This window comes from Zeus faber, assembly GCF_960531495.2.
Source record: "Zeus faber genome assembly, chromosome: 12".
Taxonomy (NCBI): Eukaryota; Metazoa; Chordata; class Actinopteri; order Zeiformes; family Zeidae; genus Zeus; species Zeus faber.
In genome coordinates, this window is record NC_137196.1 from 12,412,000 (window position 1) to 12,432,160 (window position 20,161).

Here is a 20,161-nt window from a genome sequence, read left to right on the forward strand (position 1 = left end):
AGAGACATAGCAAAGACAGACCAGGAAGATGACTTGTGCGGATGACCAATGTGGAACCTGTTTCAGGTGTGTGTTGGTAGCTTTCACTACTTTTACTTAAGGTACTGTAAATTAAACCGTAGGCCATATATCTGAACTAGATTGGAGCGATGGGTTTGTGCATGGAGGTGTCTCAAAATGCATGTGTATGTGCAGTAGTGGATGCAGTACTTGACATTTTACTTAAGTCATAATACAAACACCTTGACTAAAAATGACTCTTAATAGTGAAAGTAACACATTGACATTTCTTCTCAAATACTGCAGAAATTGCTCTTAAAAGTACTAAAATTATTAACAGTAAAAGTACTTGTTTTATCCGGTACCCTGATATAACAGAGCCTATAACACGGCATAACGTTGCCACTGTACTTGTATTTCTGCCGATGGGTGCATGTATATCCTGATTACACTTTACAAAAAAAAGTACAGGCGGTGTCATAATAATTTACAAGGATAAAAAGCAAATGAATCACAGATGAGCAACTAAAGCAGGAGTTAGATCCCGTCCCTGTTTTTTGTTTTACCCTGTGAACCAGATGGAGCATGTCTCTCTTATAAATAAATCCACATTATAATTATCCAATATAATCCAATATATAATTTTTTAAGTAACGTTAATGTGTTGGAAATGTAGTAGTGTAGAGAAGAGTAGAGTAGTGTAGATAGATATTTGCTTTGAAATTGCTTTGAAAATTTGAAACTGAACTAATTATGTACAGAATTGCTTTGCGTATGTGTGTGAGTGCACAGTGTGTGTACTGAAAACAGACATGGTTCCCATCCATCAGTGTACACATTTCTCATGAGTTTTTGTCTTGGCGAGAGTTTATCATTGGATTCTAAGCGTTTCTACATGGTCCTGAGAAGCAACCTTGAGATGAACGGGTCTTGCTTGACTGGGAGGGTTGGACCTGATAAGAAAGTTTTATAGCAGTCATTGTTCTTACAAAGGCCGGGTCCATACAGAGCTGTACCGGCCTTGGCCGCCCCCAAACATCTCTCTTTGTTTCTCACACTCAATTCGACTAGACCAGTAAACACCCGCCTGACTCCCAGAATTCTCCCTCGTCCGTGCGTTAAAGCGCACATGGATTTTTTTGATACGCAGAAGTGTCTGTTTAACAAACATCTGGTGAAGTTGTCCGAAAATGCAGTAAATATTTTGGCATGTTTAGATTAATTCTGGCAAGTCACGAGTTAGATTGCACATCTGTTGGTAAAGCTGACACAGTTTCTATCTCTGCATCATCCAGTAGCTCTGAATAACTGCAGGATATTTGAAATATTGTAAGTTACAGTAGCAGTTAAAGGTATAAGTACACTTGCTCAAAACTTTTTGGGGGTTTTAGAGCGCTACCTCGACTTACGACTGCATCTACTTACTAATAATCCAAGATACAAGTAGCAATAGTCGCGAAAATTTGTATCGACTTGCGACCGACTGCTCCAAGATACGAGCGTGGAAATTTGCAGTTGGCACGTCGGCGGCGAGTCAGCAGTCAGTCAGCAGCCAGTCAGCAGTCAGTCAGCAGCGAGTCAGCAGTCAGTCAGCAGTCAGTCAGCAGTCAGTCAGCAGCCAGTCAGCAGTCAGTCAGCAGTCAGTCAGCGGGGCGACCTACATCGTGTGTGCACGTAGTTCGTGGCTTATCGATATTTTTTTCATATTTACTGTGTTTGTGCTGTGTATTTTGTTTATTTTCACCCTTCATGATGAGTCCTAAGAAGAAGGATGATGGGAAATAGAAAAAGGCAATGACTCCCATTGAAACTAAGAAGGAAATCATAGAAAAATATGAGCGTGGTGTATATGGGAAAAATTGCTTCGACACACGACTGTTTTAACATACGCCCGTTCTTATAGAACAAATTACAGTCGTAAGTTGAGGTACCACTGTATTAAGATACCACTTCCTTAATTCCCAGGGGTGAATTTAGGCATTACAGTAGGAGACCAAACAGTGCAAGTCAAAAAAATACATGAAAAATGAAATTTAAAGGGGACCTATTATGCTCCTTTTTATACAAGTTAATATCGGTCTCTGAGGTTCCCAATACACGTTTCTGAAGTTTTTTTCTGTAAATACCACTCAGATTATGCATTCTAGTCATTCTAACATACCCCTATACTACGTTATTCCAAAACGGCAGTTAACTGTGGGAGGAGCCAAAGGGGTTTGAGCACAAGTTCCGGGTTCTGTGAGCCAATGGCATTTGAGCATGGCTTCAGGGTTTTGCTGTATTTACTCATTGATTTCACCTCATCAGTCCACCAAAATCTGTTTCTGAACAAATTTAATTGGATCTACAAGGCCTAATTTAAAAGTTTGTTCCAACTTTGGTTGTCGTGCTCCAAGCTTGTGGGAGACAGGGACACTGCACCGGGACTCTCAGACGCAGGGATTTTTAGTTTCATGTAAATGTCGGAAAATAATATTAAATGAATAAATACATCAACAATAAAAAACACGATTTTTAATGGTTTTGTTTGGAGAAACGCACAGCTGATCGTGGGCAGCAGACTATAGTCTATGTACCGCCTACTTTTATTTTTTGAAACACTTACATTTCCATCGTATGCAGTTTCTTCAAGGACAGTTGGTATTAATTCCTCTTTCTTTAAAAATAGTTCTTTGTTGAGTTACTCAGATGGGGGACAGTTGTAATTCTACTGAAGCCCACCGTAACTAAGGGTTGGGCTGCAAATGTGAACGGCACGTTTCAGGACAAGTTTTCTGACATAGACAGCTCACAACAAACTGACAGGGTTGTCTTATGTCACAGTTTCGGTGTTAATAGGCCCATCAGAGACCCAAATGTATGTGCACAAGCAGTGAAAAGGTGAGTTTCACATAATAGGTGCCATTTTAATATATTTATACCTCTATAAGCAGAGGTCAACAGTTAAGAGGGAGTATTGAAAATGTTTTAGATAATAACGATATAATAATGTTTATTAACATAGCAGCTTTCATGCACAACTCATTGTTTTAAATTAATAGAGGGCAATCAAATAGCAATAATAAATGAGCAAACAAGCAAAATGCATTTAATAAAAATAATTAATGATAATATCTTTTTATATTAAAATAATATTATACTCAATTTTGGTTTATCAATTTAGGTCATGCAGGATCACAATTATTGTACGGAAACATAAATTACAATTACATTTTTTTAAATGTAATTAAAGTTTTCTGTACACAATTAAAAATGTAAATAAATATTCTAATATACAAAACGTACAAGTAACACACTATTTACAAAGAAATATACACACAAAACTATCTCTAGGTTATTGTCCAGAAAAGTCTTAATCTTTTGTTATGTACTCTCAGCACGGTTTTGTTTTTTTTTGTTCTTTTTTTTACAGTAGGTCTTCTATATGTCAAAGAAGCTCCTCCTAAAATATAAAGTGTAAACATCTGTATCACAACTTGTGACCTGTTTGAACTCCTTCTCAGATTCAACTCACTAATGCCCTCTCTGATTGTGTTCAGTCCTCATGTTTAAAGCTGTTACTTTATTCAAATCCTTGAATTGTTTTTGGCTTCAGCAGTTACAGACAGCTGGAAAGTTCTAGTGATTTGACTCATTGTATTATTCCAGAGTTAAACTGCTTTAAATAAACATAATGACATGTAGAAAAGCCACACTCTTGCATTTGCAACCAATGTTTTCGGTTATCTTAGACCCTTAGCGTATAAATTAAATGGTGTGACTGTTGATGTGAGATATAATGATTTGGTGGACATGGCTTATTGTTTGTTGTTTTAAACTTCACAAAAGAATTGTTGATACAGATAAGTATTGTTTGTTGCTAGGTTTCTCAAAAAATGTTTTTACTTACTTTCACTGTTATTGCCTATTTGTTCCAATGTGTGCTGCTGTAACACTGTAAATCATCTATCTTTGGGGAATTATTCCTTTGACCCCATTCCATTGTAATTATTCAATTACTACCATTGAAATAACATTTAAACACATGTCACAAATGATTATCTTATTATTGAGATAAAGATATCAAATATACTGAGGGTTTTAATATGAGGTGTATAGTCAAGGTTTTATACTCAAGTTCAGAGACCGGCCACGGCTGCACTCACGTAATGATGGATTCAAGCAGGTGTTTTAACTGAATGACTAAGCACGTATAGAGCGGGTCAATTTATTTCGCCCCTTCCTGATAAAAGGATGAGAACAAGTGAAAGTTTAAGCACCATAAAATTTGCCGCCTTGACAAAATATTGTCAAATTACCTATAATAATATTATATAATATTATATGATAGCAGGCACTGGTTGTAGTCAAGATATTCATCAAGAAATGTAGTGGTTTAAAATACACATTCTATAATCAGAAAAGTTCACATTTCCTTTGATTTCAAAGTATGGCTAATAGCAAGGCCTGCGTTTCCTAAACACACAAAATAGAACTATCACTGTATTTGTCAGTAATAATACTGTTTGCTGTGCTCATGTAATACGATATGGTAAGATGAGATAAAACTTTATCAATTACTGAAGCATTTATGGTCTCTGTATGTAAGTGCATCTGTGTGTCATAGATCTCCTGTTTGTTCACATACTGTATCTAGATGCTTCTTCTGGGTGTTCTATAACTTATATTGAGATGTTTATAGTATTTCCCAACTCAATTAAATAATGCATGTATGTCCAATACAACAACAGTTGTAAATCTCATTGTCTCAGGGTATATCCTCCACTCCTCAGCATTCTGAGGAGTGGAGGTACCAAATTGATATACTGTAGCTATCAAATCATCCAGGCCTAATTTTGAGGATTTTAACTCTTTAAACAACTTACCGCATTAACCTGCCACAAAAAGGAGACCTGCACAGTCATCCACCTGAAGGTACGGCAAAGAGATAAAACACAATGTGTGAGTCAACCAACACCAACCTATGGAGCGTTGTGTGTCTGCCCATCTTGAGTGTGTTTGTCTTCACATGCGGCTCGTGTCTCTTTATCTTGCTTGTTAGTTTGGTTGCATTATGTTTACGTTGACCTTTATGAGGACTGGGAGCACGCAGATGTTCCCGATGTGTTGAATACCCGTATAAACACATAAGGGACTTAATTTATCACCAAGAATATACAACATTTATAGAAGTAAAAGCGTGCAAGTAAACTCTACGACCAGTGTGATGATATCTAATACCCCTTTACCACTGCGCCAAAAACCCGGTAACACCCGCTAGTTTTGGCCCCTTAACCGGCCTGGTGCGACGCGTGTTGAAGTTGCAGACGTTGGCGCGTTAATAGACAGGAATATCTATCATTCAATCATCCATATCCCATTTAGAATCCAAAATCAAAGTCAGAAGTTAATTATTTTTTTCCCCACATGGGGAGACCGGGAAATGTTTTGAGTGTGGCGATTGCTCGGGGTGGACCACAGAAGAGAACCCCACGCTCCCCGCTGGGCTCTGAGCCACTCCAGCCCAAGCTGGTCTACGAACCGAAAGAGCGTCTTCGCTCCGTGCGCGCACCGGTCCTTCAGCGATCCAGTATAGATTTACGCACGATAAGATTTTATTGAACGCCTCTTTTGTAGGAACGAAGGGAACTGGAGTCTCGCTGGGTGATGAGCTGTCTTTTTTGCGAAGTTTGACAGTTTTATGTTGTTGTTTAAGTTGCTGTCTCCTCTTCTGTTTTTTCCCCAATCACACTGGAACCATGACACGGCCATTTTCTGGCATCTTCGTGACGTCGAACATGAAACACCAGGAAACGAAAAAAAACTGCATTTCCCCTAGCAATGGGAAAGATAGTTCGATTTTGTCAATTTGTGACGTAGAGAGCCACTAAAAGTACAAATCTACGTCAGCCGGTAGATGGGGTTGCACCACACATACTATCGCTCCTGCTGATTGATTACGTTTGCGAATAACCGTTAATATTATGACCAGGATTCATGTGTTTCATTACAGGAAAAACGTCATATATTTCAGTTTACAGATGTTCTAGTTTGCAGTACCCGCTAAACCTTGGGTGTGTTCAATTTGTGCGGTATTCCTGACAGCAGCATGGCTACTTTATTGCCTAGAAGTATTGCCTCCGACTGGTGCACTGGAATTCCAAAATGGAACAAACCCAAGGTCACCCCCAAAAACATTCAAACAACATATTTTGAAGAGACCCACCAGACGGTGAAGAGGATTAAAAAGTTGCTCATTGGTCCTCCTCTGATGCTGCCCCCCCCCCTCTGGGTAGAAAACAGTCCCCTCTTTACACCTGTTCGCATAGCCCTGCAATGTTCCCCCACACTGAATGAACTGTAAAGAGCATTGAGACGAAAAACAACAACAACAACAACAACAACAACAACAACAACAACAACAACAACAACAACAACAACAAAAACAGACTAATATAAACTCTATGCGACCTCACCGGGTAGAGAAGAAAGTGGTGAATTCTCATCCGTTTAGTACACGTATTATGATAAGAGTTAGCTAGCACACTACACCAAGCAGCCTGACAATGGAAGCAATGCAAGTTAATATCATTATGTATAACGAAAATACACCCAATGGCTGTTTATCATCAAGTGCCAGCTAAATAAAGCATCAAATACGGGATTGGTTTTGTTTTTGTTTTTTTGAAATCACTTTAAATTTAGACTTCACAACTCACCCAGTCCGTGCGAATTCGGGATCCGCGGGCCGGTGTCCGCGGAGCGAGGCAACCCCGGCGCTTCAAACGACGATAAGCGAGGAACGAAAAGGGAGCTGGAGAGAGGAAAGGAGGAGGACGGGAACCCCCCCCCCCACACACACACACGCACACACACACACACACACGCACACACACACACGCACTGCAGCTGTGGACGGGAACACCGCGTGACCGCGTCCCGCTCTCACACGTGCAGGTGAGCAGCCGCGCGAGGGACCGGACCGGTGGGACAGAAGCGATGAGGACGTCACGGCTGCTGCAGGCGCTGCTGGCGGCCGGGATGCTGCTGCTGGGCACCGGAGCCGAGAAAGTAAGACATTTCATTATTATTATTATTATTATTATTATTATATAGATATAGATATAGATAGACGTAGATGTATTTTTTTTTTTTTACACTTATTCTTTTTATTTATTTGTTCAACTACTATGGTGGCGTCATAGTTTTCAGGCTCCCGTGTTTCGGTTGCTGTTCGCTGTTTGTATGATGTTCAATTTAAAAATTAATAATAATTTAAAAAAAAAAGGGGGCAAGTCTTGACATCTTGAGTCGTGCGGCTATGCTGACGTCGTTATTGGGTCCCGCTCGGAAACATGAACGCCTGACATGGTTAGCAGGCGCACGCTCGTTAGCGTACACGTGGGTACTCTCTCACTCGCCGTTTGCCTTTAAATGACATCATTTGTACTGCAATACGCTGCACATACTTATCTTATACACACACTGTCCCACTAATCCAAGTACAGATGTACAGACATGGGTGTGCCAAGTGTTTACAGTTAAGTTTACAGTTTATAGACTTCGGCGCTGGGGTCGTTAGGGAGAACCCGGATGACGAGCGGCGAGGCGGGGAGGTGAGGATGTACTCTCACAAACATCCTAAAAAACTAAAAAAACAAACCCCCGATCCCACGGTGGGTTGTTTTTTTTTTTTTTTTTTGTTCATACTACAAGGTCACCGCTCAGCGGAACGGATTGCAAACAGACGCGGGTATTTTATGCACACTTGGAATTTCTTTGTGCACGGCTCCCTTTTCGGTTCGGGGAGTTGTTTAGTCTGAAAGGAGATGTTTACGCGTAAGGAGCCGTTGGCTTTTCACTTCCTGTGTAAGAGGGGATGGAGGCCTGTATTGAGGATTACAATTTTTATTTTTTATTTTTTATCTACACTTCATTTAGCTCCCAAACTAAAATAAAAATCTTTCTATCTTATAGTGTGTTTGTTCGTGCGTGTGTGTGTGTGTGTGTGTGTGTGTGTGTGTGTGTGTGTGTGTGTGTGTGTGTGTGTGTGTGTGTGTGTGTGTGTGTGTGTGTCTGTGTGTGCGTGCGTCTCTCTCTTCTCCCCTCTAGGGGACATCCGAGGTTACTGCAGTTATAAGCTACGATAAACGCCTCAGTCATTTAGCTGCCTGGTTTGATAAAAAATAAAATAAAAATAAGTGAATAAAGTTTACTCTGGTTTTATCGATGACACGCTGCATCAAAGTGAATCCTATCTTTTATTGAACCGGGAAACCAGTAAAATAATCAGACTGTCCTGAGTGCATCATTGGTTAATTGTCTCATATATCAGTTGAACGCAAACGGACATCCACAGTTTATTTCTTTTTTTACATCATACACATATATTCAACAACTATATAAGTGTGATTACTTCTCTCGTGTCTAACAGCTGATGTTTTTTTGTGTGTTTTGATAGTGTGTGTGCAGCGGGAAATCATCGTGCCATTGTAAAGGAGTGAAAGGCGGCAAGGCAAGTGGACCATCGAACATCATCACCATTAACATTTCCGTTACACCTCAATAAGCATTAATAAAGCCACCGCAGAGGTCATTACCCTGTTTGAATGATGCCGGTGAGCTAGTTCGTCATCACTGTGGGTCACACGGCTCACAATGACCCATAATTGATTTGCAATAGAAAGGTCATCATTTTATGTACTGTGTCATATCATAACCCTAACCCATACAGTATAACACTCAACCAAAGAGCACAGGTACACACTTCAGATCACATGTCGAAGGTGTGACTTTCTTCAGTAGGAGCGTGTGAAACTGCAGATAGATAGATAATTGCAGATGATCACTCATGGTTTCATGTTGAAAAGATCTTTAGGGTTAATATGCAGTATGTACCCACAGTTCCACTATGCAGGCCACCTGTACAATACCTCAAACCTGTAGTACAGAAATAGAAGACTGGAAAATTGTCTCAACCACAGGGTTTTAAATGCTGAACAAATTCCAGTACATTCTGATAGTAGCCAAAAATGGGAGGGGCATCTGTAGCTCCACCTATGTGCCAAATGTAAAAATGTTTCCCTGTAGATGTGAAACCTGGGCCCAGTTGTTCAAAAAGTTGAATCTGGATCAGAACGATCCGGATTTGGAAATCCCATGTTTTGCTATCCAGGATCAGGTCATCCATTTTATTTTTGTGCCGTTTTTTTCTAAGCAACATTGGATAGGATCACCCTGATCCAGATTCAGACTTTTCAAGATGAATAGATCCTGATTATCGGCGCTTTAAGCTTCATAGCGCCACCTACTGGATGTAAAGAACATCATAAAGAACACCATTATGGACATTTAGAGCCATTCATATTATTGTTGTTATTATTATTATTATTATTATCACTATATTATTTGTTGTATTTCTACATTATTTGTTACTTTTGTGAAGACATACTTTTTATTTGATTTAATGAACTATTCATCGAGGTAGGTAATAGGTGTGATCCACCCTGAATCCGCCCGGAACAGAAACAAAATAATTAAGATAGATGCAGGCAGCAATACGCAGGGTCCAGAGTAGTCAGCCCTTTGTTAAAGATTAATAGACAAGTGTGCTTTGGCTCTGTACTCTGATCTGTTTTGTGGCTGCACACATGGATAGTTGCGATCAGACGAATAACAAGGACAAAATTGCCTTCAGCTGAAAGTTGAATCGGCGGGCAGGCCGATTGGATTGGTGCGTCCACATGCACATCCATATGCTATCAGGTGACCTGTATGAGTTGTCATTTGCGCATGCACCCACGTTGCTGTGATGATAAAAAATATAGTTTTTTACTAAATTATTCCACAATAATGGACCGATCTGGATCAAACTCGAACGACGGCAATTTACTGCCCCGAATATACAATTTATTCATCTGTCTGTGAGTGCAGCTGATCCATGACATCCATAGGCTACTGATGTCAGTTTTCATTAACAATAGCAATATCACTCCTGCCTCTTCGGGGCTGGACCCCTGACTATAGAGCTCAATGATTCCAAGGGTGGGGTACTATACCACCACACGGAGGCGCCAGAGATTGCAGGGCCTTGGCCAATTGTGAGTCATGTTTTACAAGAGTCAAATGTTGGTTCAAAAATCCACATGGGATATGGTTACTGTAAATGCAATGATTGATTTTGAATGCACATTTTATGGAAATGTATGTGTGATTGTTACAGTTCTGGAATACTGGTTATTTATGGATACTTATATCTCTTAAAAAAAATAATAGAATAAAGAGTGAAAGAAATGTGGTCTAAACAGGAAATGTGAAACAACAATGCATGAATTGTAGTTCTGGAATACTGTTTTTTTAGTTAGGCATGTCGTGTGAAACACTACACTGCAATGATGACAAGAAATGTGTTGGAGGGATGCAAAGGTTCTCCCATCTACTCAATACATGAATGGCAGAATGTATTACTCTCAATGCTAAGTTATTACTTTGTATTACTAAAGTATAAAAGTATACATTATATTAACACATAATTCTAATTAAAATTGGATGATGCTTTATCTAAAGCAACTTATACGGCCATAAAGGAAGAAACAATATTGCAGGTATATTCTGTATATTAACAAATGTCATAACAAGCAAAAAGTTGCTGGCTTCATAACTATTCATACAACATACGTTGAAATTCAAATATAGGTTTTACTAATTATCACAGCAATAAGTATCTGAGTGATGACCCATGTATTTACCTTGATACTTTTTTGCTATTAGGTACCTACATAAACAGGTTTATGGCAAAGAGGTTGTCTTGCCGTTCCAAAGCCAACAATAGAAGGACAATTGGACAGACGTTGTACTGTGTCTCACACCCACTTCGGGAATGGTAAACGTACATTGTGGTAATTCAGAAGCATTCGGCCCATCAACACATTTGCACAAGCATGTTCAGTAAGGAGCAATGCATCCAGTATTTGTTAAAACAAACACACACACACACACACACACACACACACACACACACACACACACACACACACACTGATTTACATGCAAGGTTGCTCTGTGGCCCATAGATGGCGCTACAGACTTTACATTATCAGATTGAAAATGTTCATTTTGACATCCACAAGGTTAAATAACTTAAATACATGTTAAAGCCACTGAATACTATTGTAGTGTTTTTGTTACGAGACACTAAAAAAGAAACACATATGGTTAACATTAGAATTTATGGAATTCAAAGATAAATATCCATAAGAAAATTGAAATTGAACAGGAGTTAGACAATATATAGATACCACACCTGAGCAGTGTATTTATTTCAAAAGCCACAGTTGGATCTTTGTAGTATCTGGTACCTGTGCTGCTCAGTGCATGAAGATTCCACCCGACATGAGTTGTCACACAAGTTATTTGAAAGACCGATGTTTCCTGTGTCGTGTTATGTAATATTATACTAACATCACATTCACGGTGACACGTAGCTCCTTGTTGCTGGCTGAACCTCTAGCTTTCCTTCTTTCTTTCCTACACACTCACACACTCACAGGGAGATAGAGGTTTTCCAGGAGACCCAGGCAGACCAGGAGCTGAGGGGCATCAAGGAACAGATGGTCACCCTGGGCCCCTGGGACCAAAGGTGCAGTTTGTATGGCCTTAACGCCCCATACACAGCTACTTACAAACTATATAAAAAATGTTACTGTAAATGCATTTCTTTAGTATTATTTGATATTAGAATTTGTTTATTGGCCAAGAACACATATATATAAGGAATTAGTGATGGTAGTTTTTCTTTGTAGTGCAAACAGACATAGGAAATGAACAAATTAACATTAACTAAAATAAAAATAAAAAACAAGAAATAAAATATATACAATATGCAAAATGTGCTCTATGCACAAGATCAACATAAATTACAAAAAAAGCCTATGGCTGGGGCTAAGGGGAAGTAGGTCTGGATATAAATAAATAATATATACTTAAATATTTCTGTACATGATAATACTGGATTATAATTGTTGGTTAGTCTAACTTATTGCAGTGTTATGATACAAATATATGCAAATATTGCACAAAATATCAACTCCTTGTTGCAATCATGGGAAATATAAATGTGTTTCAATAATGTTAAAGTAAAGTCGCATCGATCCATCCTTGAAGGATGAATGCGGTGCCTCGGCTGAAGGTGAACCTCTGATACATCCATCATCGGGCTGTTTTGGGCGGAACTTCTTCACTTTATTCTTCCGCCATCCCCTCCCTTAGGACGCCTTAACTTTTACCATTTGGGTCGGAGCCAATAGATCCAAACCAAAATGAAAGTGATAAATAACCATAGTGACTGTTTGTCTCTCACAGGGGGATTCTGGCCCCGAGGGTCCTGTTGGACAAAAAGGCAGTCGGGTAAATGTCTGATCCTGTAGACCACATCTGGCTAAATGTGATATCTTGTAGCATCTTTAAGGATGTTTGTTATCATTTTTAAGCGATTAAATGCCTATAATACGATGCAGTATTGGATAACATTTACGTTGCAAGCAATTCGATTTGGCTGACAGATTTTCAAAATGTCAACAGCTTTCGGCAAGCCATATGGAAATCACTGTATCTTGTTCATCATCTTTGCAGGGTACACAAGGCAAAGAAGGCTTTGCTGGTACTCCGGGTTTACCGGTAAGATTTTGGTCTCTTTCACCCTCTGTAAATGTGTATGTCGGGAGTCTTACCAGGCCTGTGAGGTGCTGGAAGTGCTTGAATTTTGTCACCGGAATACCTTGAAAATTGCCCCTTTTGTACTGAAAAGCTGAAAAAAGACATGATCATTCAAAACCTGTGATTGTACTGCTGGTTTTATTATATTGTGATGTATACAGTGTGTGTGTGTGTGTGTGTGTGTGTGTGTGTGTGTGTGTGTGTGTGTGTGTGTGTGTGTGTGTGTACTGTATATGATGAATAATAGACAGTGAGACTGATTATATCATGAGAAGATTAAAATCAGAAGATCATATCAAATTTCATGAATAAGGATCACATTGAAAATTTATTATATTTGTTTTGCGTGAAATCTTTAAAAATGAAAAAAACATTACTTAAAGAAGTAATGGAAAATACTTGAATTAAATTTTGAATGAACCCTGTTCTGTGTTGGCATTTGGATGCACACAGGTTTGTGCAACTAAATGTATTTTCCTGCACACAACATTTTTGCTTCAGTATGTAACTATTCTTATGTATCTTTAAGTGATTGTGGCTTATTTTGTCCATCAGGGTGCACCAGGTTTACAAGGACCCCTTGGGGATCCAGGAGCCCCCGGTTGCAACGGAACCAATGTAAGATATTTATCATCCTGTATTTAGGCTGTAGAATTTAGACTTTAGAGTGAATGTAATGGAACAGCAGGTCGATTGATTTAATTGATTTGATTAAATTGATTAATGTCATGGTTATACTTTCAAAATAACCCTCCACTAATGTAAGCAACTCCTGAGGCGTATATCACTCATTAGAGCTTGAAAGTGATACTGATGATCCCATGATGAGTACCTTTTGTGTTTTTAGGGAGAGGACGGAAGACCTGGTTTCCCGGGGATCCATGGTACTGATGGAACACCAGTAAGACAGATGTAAACCAGTTTACAGTAGCATTACGGTCTCTTCTCTTCTATTTGTTTACATTTAATTTATCTCGTGGGATGAGAAAGTTACTGCACACCTCTGACCGTGGTACAGTTCAAAGTTTCCCCATTTTCCTGTTATTTTACAGGGTCTACCGGGGCCACCTGGACCTAAGGTAAAACCAAGTGTTTGGCAGGGAATGTGGAATTTAAAGCTGTCCATGCTGTTATTTACCAAGGTCTTGGCAATTCCATGGAGATAAGATGTTTTGCTCTGCTCGCAGCCAGTTGGCTCCCGCCTGCCTCACTGGTTACAGAAGTCAACATGTGTGGACAGTTTATGTGGGAACAATGAGCTTGTCTTAAAGTTTTCTTATTAGGTTTGTCCTCTTAGTTGCTAGGTCACTTTTTTTTTTATGATTCCTGATTGCAGGGCGAATCATGGAAATCTCTTAATGAAGAACCCGGAGCACCTGGTCTTCCAGGAAGAAATGGATTCCCAGTAACTAATAAAATCAAAATACAATTGAATATCTATTGCATTTTTTTTGTTTGTTTCGTTTTTGCCACACGGAACACTGACCTCAATTTTACATATACACAGGGGGGACCAGGTTTTCCTGGAGCAAGTGGAGGTCCAGGGGAGATGGGGCCGCGGGGCCCTCATGTACGTAATCTATTTTAAAATGCAGAGTACAATACATGCAGCACTGCTGGTATGCAAAGTTATAATGGTAAAAAAATCATATTTCTCTATCAACTGTTGTGAACAGGGAGTGTCCGGCCACCCAGGGCCGCCAGGATCAAAGGTAATAATAACTAACATCGACTGTGGGTGTATATTGTACATAGTGTATTGCTTGTGTTTATATACTTGGCTAGTGTAGACAGACTATAAGATTCAAGATTTTTTTTAATTTTTATTTGTCACATACATATACATACTTTCATACATATATGCAGTGAAATGTAATGAAATAAGCAGAGTTCTTTCCATCTCCTTGAGGTGCTTGAAACGCTTGAATTTTATCTTTAGAAATGCAAGTACTGGAATACCTTGAAAGAAGCCCCATTGTGGCGAAGTGCTTGAAAAGTCATTGAAAAAAAATGTGATCATTGAATACCTGGGAGATTTCCCCTGATTTTGTTAATCAAATTGTAACGTAATAAAAAAATCCAGAGTCGCTTTTACGACAATTTAACCCAACACGGTTTGAAAGAAACACTTATAATAGTAGTTGACAATGAGATATATAAATCATAGATATACTAATATAAATAATTGACAATGATAATGATAAGATTATATTATATTTTAATTACTAAAGATCACATTGACCCAACAGGGTCAAGGAGGCAGCAGTGGATCCCCTGGGCCGCACGGTCAAAAGGTAACGACTTTTCAATCAATATGTACATAAATCAATGAACATACATATCAATTGTTTTGTAATCCCACTTAAGACATCCACATTGGTTGAAAGGTAAATCACTTATTTTTCCCAATGTATTCCCAAATGTACAGTTCCAATAAACGCATCCCATTTAGCCAGCGTAGAATATTTACTTTACATTGTAAGTATTTACCCATATCCATGTACATCATCAATTCATTTTCCAGTGTTTGTGACTCTTATTACAATCATAAATGCAAGTCCCCTGTGTTTTCCAGAAATAAGTCAAATGTCCTTGAAGGAATTGTTTGGGGTCCACAGGGAAAAAAAAACAAAAAACTATATATATATATATATATATATATATATATATATAATTTTTTTTTTTTTTATTTTATTTTTTTTTTTCTGTATTCAGCAATGTTCAAGTTTAAATGTTAAACCATATGGTATGATTTATTATAGGTCTATTAAATGCCTGATTTAACAAATCATTTTGTGGTTGTGATCTTGTTCATTTTAGGGAAGGGGAGGGCCACTGGGACCACCTGGACCACCGGGCCGGATTAAACTATATGCCTCTGGTGTCATCCAGTTAAAGGTACTGTACAGTTCTAGGACAGGATTAGACTCAGGAAGATATCAATACGTAAAAGGAAGAAAATACTGCATTCAGTCCATTACTAATTGCAAATGTTTTTAGTTTTTTAAGTTTTAACTGAAGATACACATACTGGTGCAAGTGGGAAGACACCCTTTAAGTGATGAATATGAGGTTGTGACCACAAGCCTCGTTTGTTTCCTCACACAGGGTGATAAAGGAGACAGGGGAGATGTGGGCCAGAAAGGTTGCAAGGGCTTCCCAGTATGTTCCTCTTGTAAATATAAAAACCAAAACCTGTTGTCAAATCTATACAAATTTCTTAATATCAATATCCTCTTTCGATCCCTCTGCAGGGTGACCCTGCGGAACAATTTTATTTCAAAGGAACAAAGGGAGACAAAGGAAATGAAGGACCTGAGGTAAAAAAAAAATAATAATTACAAATTTATGACAGGCTTCATGGAACCTACGAAAAAGGCATTAGCAACATTACCCTGAAAAATGACCTGTTAGTTGAAGTCTGTGTGTTAGATTTGGCTTGAACCAGTATTGTGGCGGGCTCAAGTTGGTGGAGATGGGAATGAAGCCAGTCAGAACAAGATGATAGTTTGAGTTTGTATTTTTTCATGCATAAAGGCATAAATACATTGTACAAATGGCAGAAGCCTTTTTTTATTTGCAATGCCTGTATATATACCTTTATGTATATATTTTTTTCAATTATTATATAACTGGAATTTGGAAAACATACCTATGTGATATGTGTGTATGAAACACAGCAAACACTAATTTCTAATATCCTTTTGATATTCCATAGGGGAAGCCAGGGAAGTATGGCGATCCTGGACCATTTGGAATCGGGGTACTGTTAAAATGTATAGGGTAGTTCACTTCGCATGTGTATGTGTGTGTGTATGTATGTGTGAGTAGCTTTTAAATGCAACTCAGCTCTTTTCAGGGAAGGGGTGGCGTTAGAGGTGATCCAGGATATCCAGGAACACTTGGAGTGACTGTAAGTGAGTTGTTGAATACCAAACTGGAATCTTGTTTAGAACCATTGCTACAAGACAGGGCCAGAGATGTTGTAATGTGTATGCTCTGACACACAGGGTGAAAAGGGAAGCAGGGGTCCCCCTGGTCCCCCTGGAGAGGTGAGGCGCTCTTCTGTCATTCGATTCATTACGCCTGTGTTTATGGTTTTGAACTGTAGATACCACCTGAAATCCAGTAGATCCGGCGGGGTTGGAAAACAAAATAGCTGCACTGTCGGCGTGTTTGCACTTTTTATGTGAGAAAATCAGCCAATGTTGTTGTTTCTTTCTGTGGTCCTGCTGGTTTTTGAACAGGTAATTGCGATTGGTTCTGGGAACAAAGGATACCCTGGTGACCCCGGTCTTCCAGGCCGACCTGGAGTTCCTGGACCACGAGGTGGGTACATCTGAGGTGACGAACAACACAGAACAACTGGTTCTGGCCCCAAAGAGAAAAGTAATAAAAGATAAAACAAACAACTTGTGTTTTAGCAGAGTAGAATTTTCACAGTCATTAAATTGCTTCAAGATGTAAGTGTTATGTTGGTATGTTTTTGGAAATGTTTCCTTTGTCTTTGTACAATTTTGCCTCTGTACCATTTTGTGTAAAAAAGACAAACTATTAAATCCTTTTCCAGGTGTGGATGGTTTTCCAGGATTGAGGGGACCTCCAGGTAAACATTAAAGAGAACGGTTCTCATCATTGCCACACTGTCTGTAGGTATTGTGGAAGTATAATTTTGTTCTTGGGTGATCGTGATAATTGGAAGCAATATTTTGCTGCTACACGATTGAGATTACAGGGGAGAGTTTTGATTTGAAATGTTAATTCCACAAAATGCAAATATATTTTGTAAGCACTATTCTCTCACTGGCAGATGCTTAAAATGCATTGAGTTTTATACATCAAAATATTATTTTTCGTAAATGCCAAAGCCATGTTAGGATTAAGCAATGTTTGGAAATTACTTTGAGAGTAACAAAAGAAAAATGGTAACTCATTTGTATTCTGCTGAGCTTCTCGGAGCCAAAGAAATTGCAATAGGTGGAGAATATTTATGAAATATGAGTAGAAATGGTGTTTAAGGACATAGTGGGACCCAAGTAAATTTCTTTGTTTTCCAGAATCCAGAAAGTTTCCCTCAAGCACTCACTAGACGAGGGAGAAGTTAAAGAATTAGGGATGCAATACACTTTGGGTAATGGGTTCTATCACTCATAAATCTGTCCACGCCCAAGTCTCAATTCACAGGTCATTCTCAAGGGTTACTTTGAGCTCTGGATTCCATTGTATTTAGTCCTAAACTTTCACTTTCAATTTCCCCTTATCAGTCCACCAAAATCTGTTTTTGAACAAATTTGAGGTGAGAAATAAGCAATCCAGCTGCTGAATCTGCACTCATATTAGATCTACAAGGCCTTATTTAAAAGTTTGGTCTGACTTTCATTTCCAACATCGCACCGGGACACCACACGCCAGGATTTTTTGTTTCATGGAAACATAGGAAAATAAGATAAAATAAATACATCTACAATAAAATCACACCATTTTTATTGGCTTTGTCTGAAGACATGCACAGCGGATCGTGCCCCACAGCCTACAGTCAGTCTGTCTACAGACAGTCAGTCTGTCTTTTTTTATTTTTATTTTTTTTAAGAAACAGACAGAATCATTTTTTTAATACTTACATTTATATCGTCTGCAGTTTCTTCACGGACAAGTAATTAATTCCTCTTTCTTTAAAAGATTTGTGCTGGTCTCTGCAGCCAGCGGAGCACTTCCCATGATTATTCTTAAGCTTGGATGCTAGGATGGAGATGGAGGGTGTTTCTAATTCTACTGAAGCCCTCACTGACGCAGATAAGAGTGGCAAATCTGAACGGCTTATTTCACCACATGTTTTCTGAAATATACATCTCACAAAAAACTGACTGGGTTGTGTAACTGTATTTCACAGTTTGTGTGTTAGTAGGCCCAGCAGAGACCCAAATGTATGTGCACAAGCACTGAAAAAGTGAGTTTTTCATAATAGGTCCCCTTTAAAGATGAGGCGGATTATCACAAATCTATTTTTCAGTAAATAGACGAGCCAGCGGTCACTTAAGGTAGGTTGTCTCTCACACTCAGGTGCTTGGTGTTTCTTATGTAAATTCAATTATCGAATAAAAGTGTAATCAAACACCGGGTGTTTCACTCATATCGACAACATAATCTGCTTATGTTTACATAAAAAATACATGATTTACATTTTTGTCACATGGAAACGCATTTGAAGCACTGTCACGCTCTGCCTGCTCCACCATACAGGCGGTGCCTCCAACGGGTCTTACATTCCAGGCCTGTCTGGTGGTCCTGGGTATCCTGGACCCAAGGGGGGTCCTGGAGAGCCAGGGGATGCATATGCAGGGCCCCCAGGAATGGATGGGGACCCTGGAGATCAAGGTCCACCTGGGGATCAAGGGCCACCGGGACCCCCTGAAGACATAAGTGTGTGATTACTCTTGTTTACTTAGATTACTACTCTTGTTCCTACCACTGTCTTAAATGTCGACATTAACCTGAGCAGATATGTTGAATATTTCAAGCTAACAGCCATTTCTTTGACCTGTATGAGTTACTGACTGTAGTAACAACTCCATGCTACATAGATGTATACTTTTCTATTTGTTTTTTGACAGACAAAAAGATTGTCAAAGGTCTCCCCGGGATGAAAGGAATTAAGGGAATCCCTGGCCCTCCTGGGTATGATGGTATTCCTGGAAGGAAAGGTGAGAGCACAACTGAAAGCCCATTTATGAGACTCATATTTTCAAGATTCACAATATTTTGGCTTTCTTTAGGCTGATGAATATAAAGTTAATGTGTATGTGGACATGTATGCACTTGTTACATTGACATCCTCTGAATATCACATTCTCCTATCCTGCTGCCTTTAATGTAGGTAGGTGAAAATGCCCGCTAAATAAATTTGATTTGCGTTGCGCATTTTTTTGTCCATGGCCCTGTTTTGTTTAGGAGAAAAGGGGGATATCTGTTATCAGTGCATTGGAACTGGGTCGGGGCTGCCAGGACAACAGGGCCCACCTGGACCACCTGGACTACCTGGTAAAAACATACATCTATTGCCATGGTTCTCAATGTGAGGTTCGGGAACCCCCATGGGTCCCTCAAGAGGTTCCAGCGGGTTAAAGTTCACAATTGTTACATTTACAAGACATGAGCACTGATGGAAGTCTAATAATGACTGTTTTGATCCTAGTCTCACTGTTCTATCTCAGACTTACTCTATCTTCAAACTTTAATATAGACATGTATAGAAGTTTGGACTAAGTCATATCTTCTTCTTCTTCTTTTTGGTTTTTAACGGTGGTTGGCAACTAGCATATCTGTAATGTGGGCATACAGTATACTAAGAATATGAACCCTTCTTCTTTCTGTATCCCAGGTTATAATCAAGGACCTGGAGCTAGGGGTGATCCAGGCTTCCGAGGACCAGTGGGCGTACCTGGACCGCCTGTAAGAAGACCTTTCGCTT

General features: G+C 39.2%; 1 protein-coding gene across 1 annotated transcript in view; it reads left to right on the forward strand.

Moving 5' to 3' along the window:
* Nucleotides 1–5,406: 5,406 nt before the first annotated feature.
* Nucleotides 5,407–20,161, forward strand: part of LOC307238357 (uncharacterized protein) — a gene marked incomplete at both ends in the record, with an annotated part of 31,867 nt that continues 17,112 nt past the window's right edge. Inside the window, 13 exons of the mRNA XM_080011290.1 lie at nucleotides 5,407–5,541; nucleotides 6,937–7,050; nucleotides 12,340–12,384; nucleotides 12,610–12,654; nucleotides 13,249–13,311; nucleotides 13,541–13,594; nucleotides 15,802–15,855; nucleotides 15,948–16,013; nucleotides 16,969–17,026; nucleotides 18,934–19,113; nucleotides 19,305–19,394; nucleotides 19,642–19,731; nucleotides 20,072–20,142. Coding sequence (XP_079867416.1) covers nucleotides 5,407–5,541; nucleotides 6,937–7,050; nucleotides 12,340–12,384; nucleotides 12,610–12,654; nucleotides 13,249–13,311; nucleotides 13,541–13,594; nucleotides 15,802–15,855; nucleotides 15,948–16,013; nucleotides 16,969–17,026; nucleotides 18,934–19,113; nucleotides 19,305–19,394; nucleotides 19,642–19,731; nucleotides 20,072–20,142 — 1,065 coding nt within the window. The remainder of the gene's footprint in view (nucleotides 5,542–6,936; nucleotides 7,051–12,339; nucleotides 12,385–12,609; nucleotides 12,655–13,248; nucleotides 13,312–13,540; nucleotides 13,595–15,801; nucleotides 15,856–15,947; nucleotides 16,014–16,968; nucleotides 17,027–18,933; nucleotides 19,114–19,304; nucleotides 19,395–19,641; nucleotides 19,732–20,071; nucleotides 20,143–20,161) is intronic.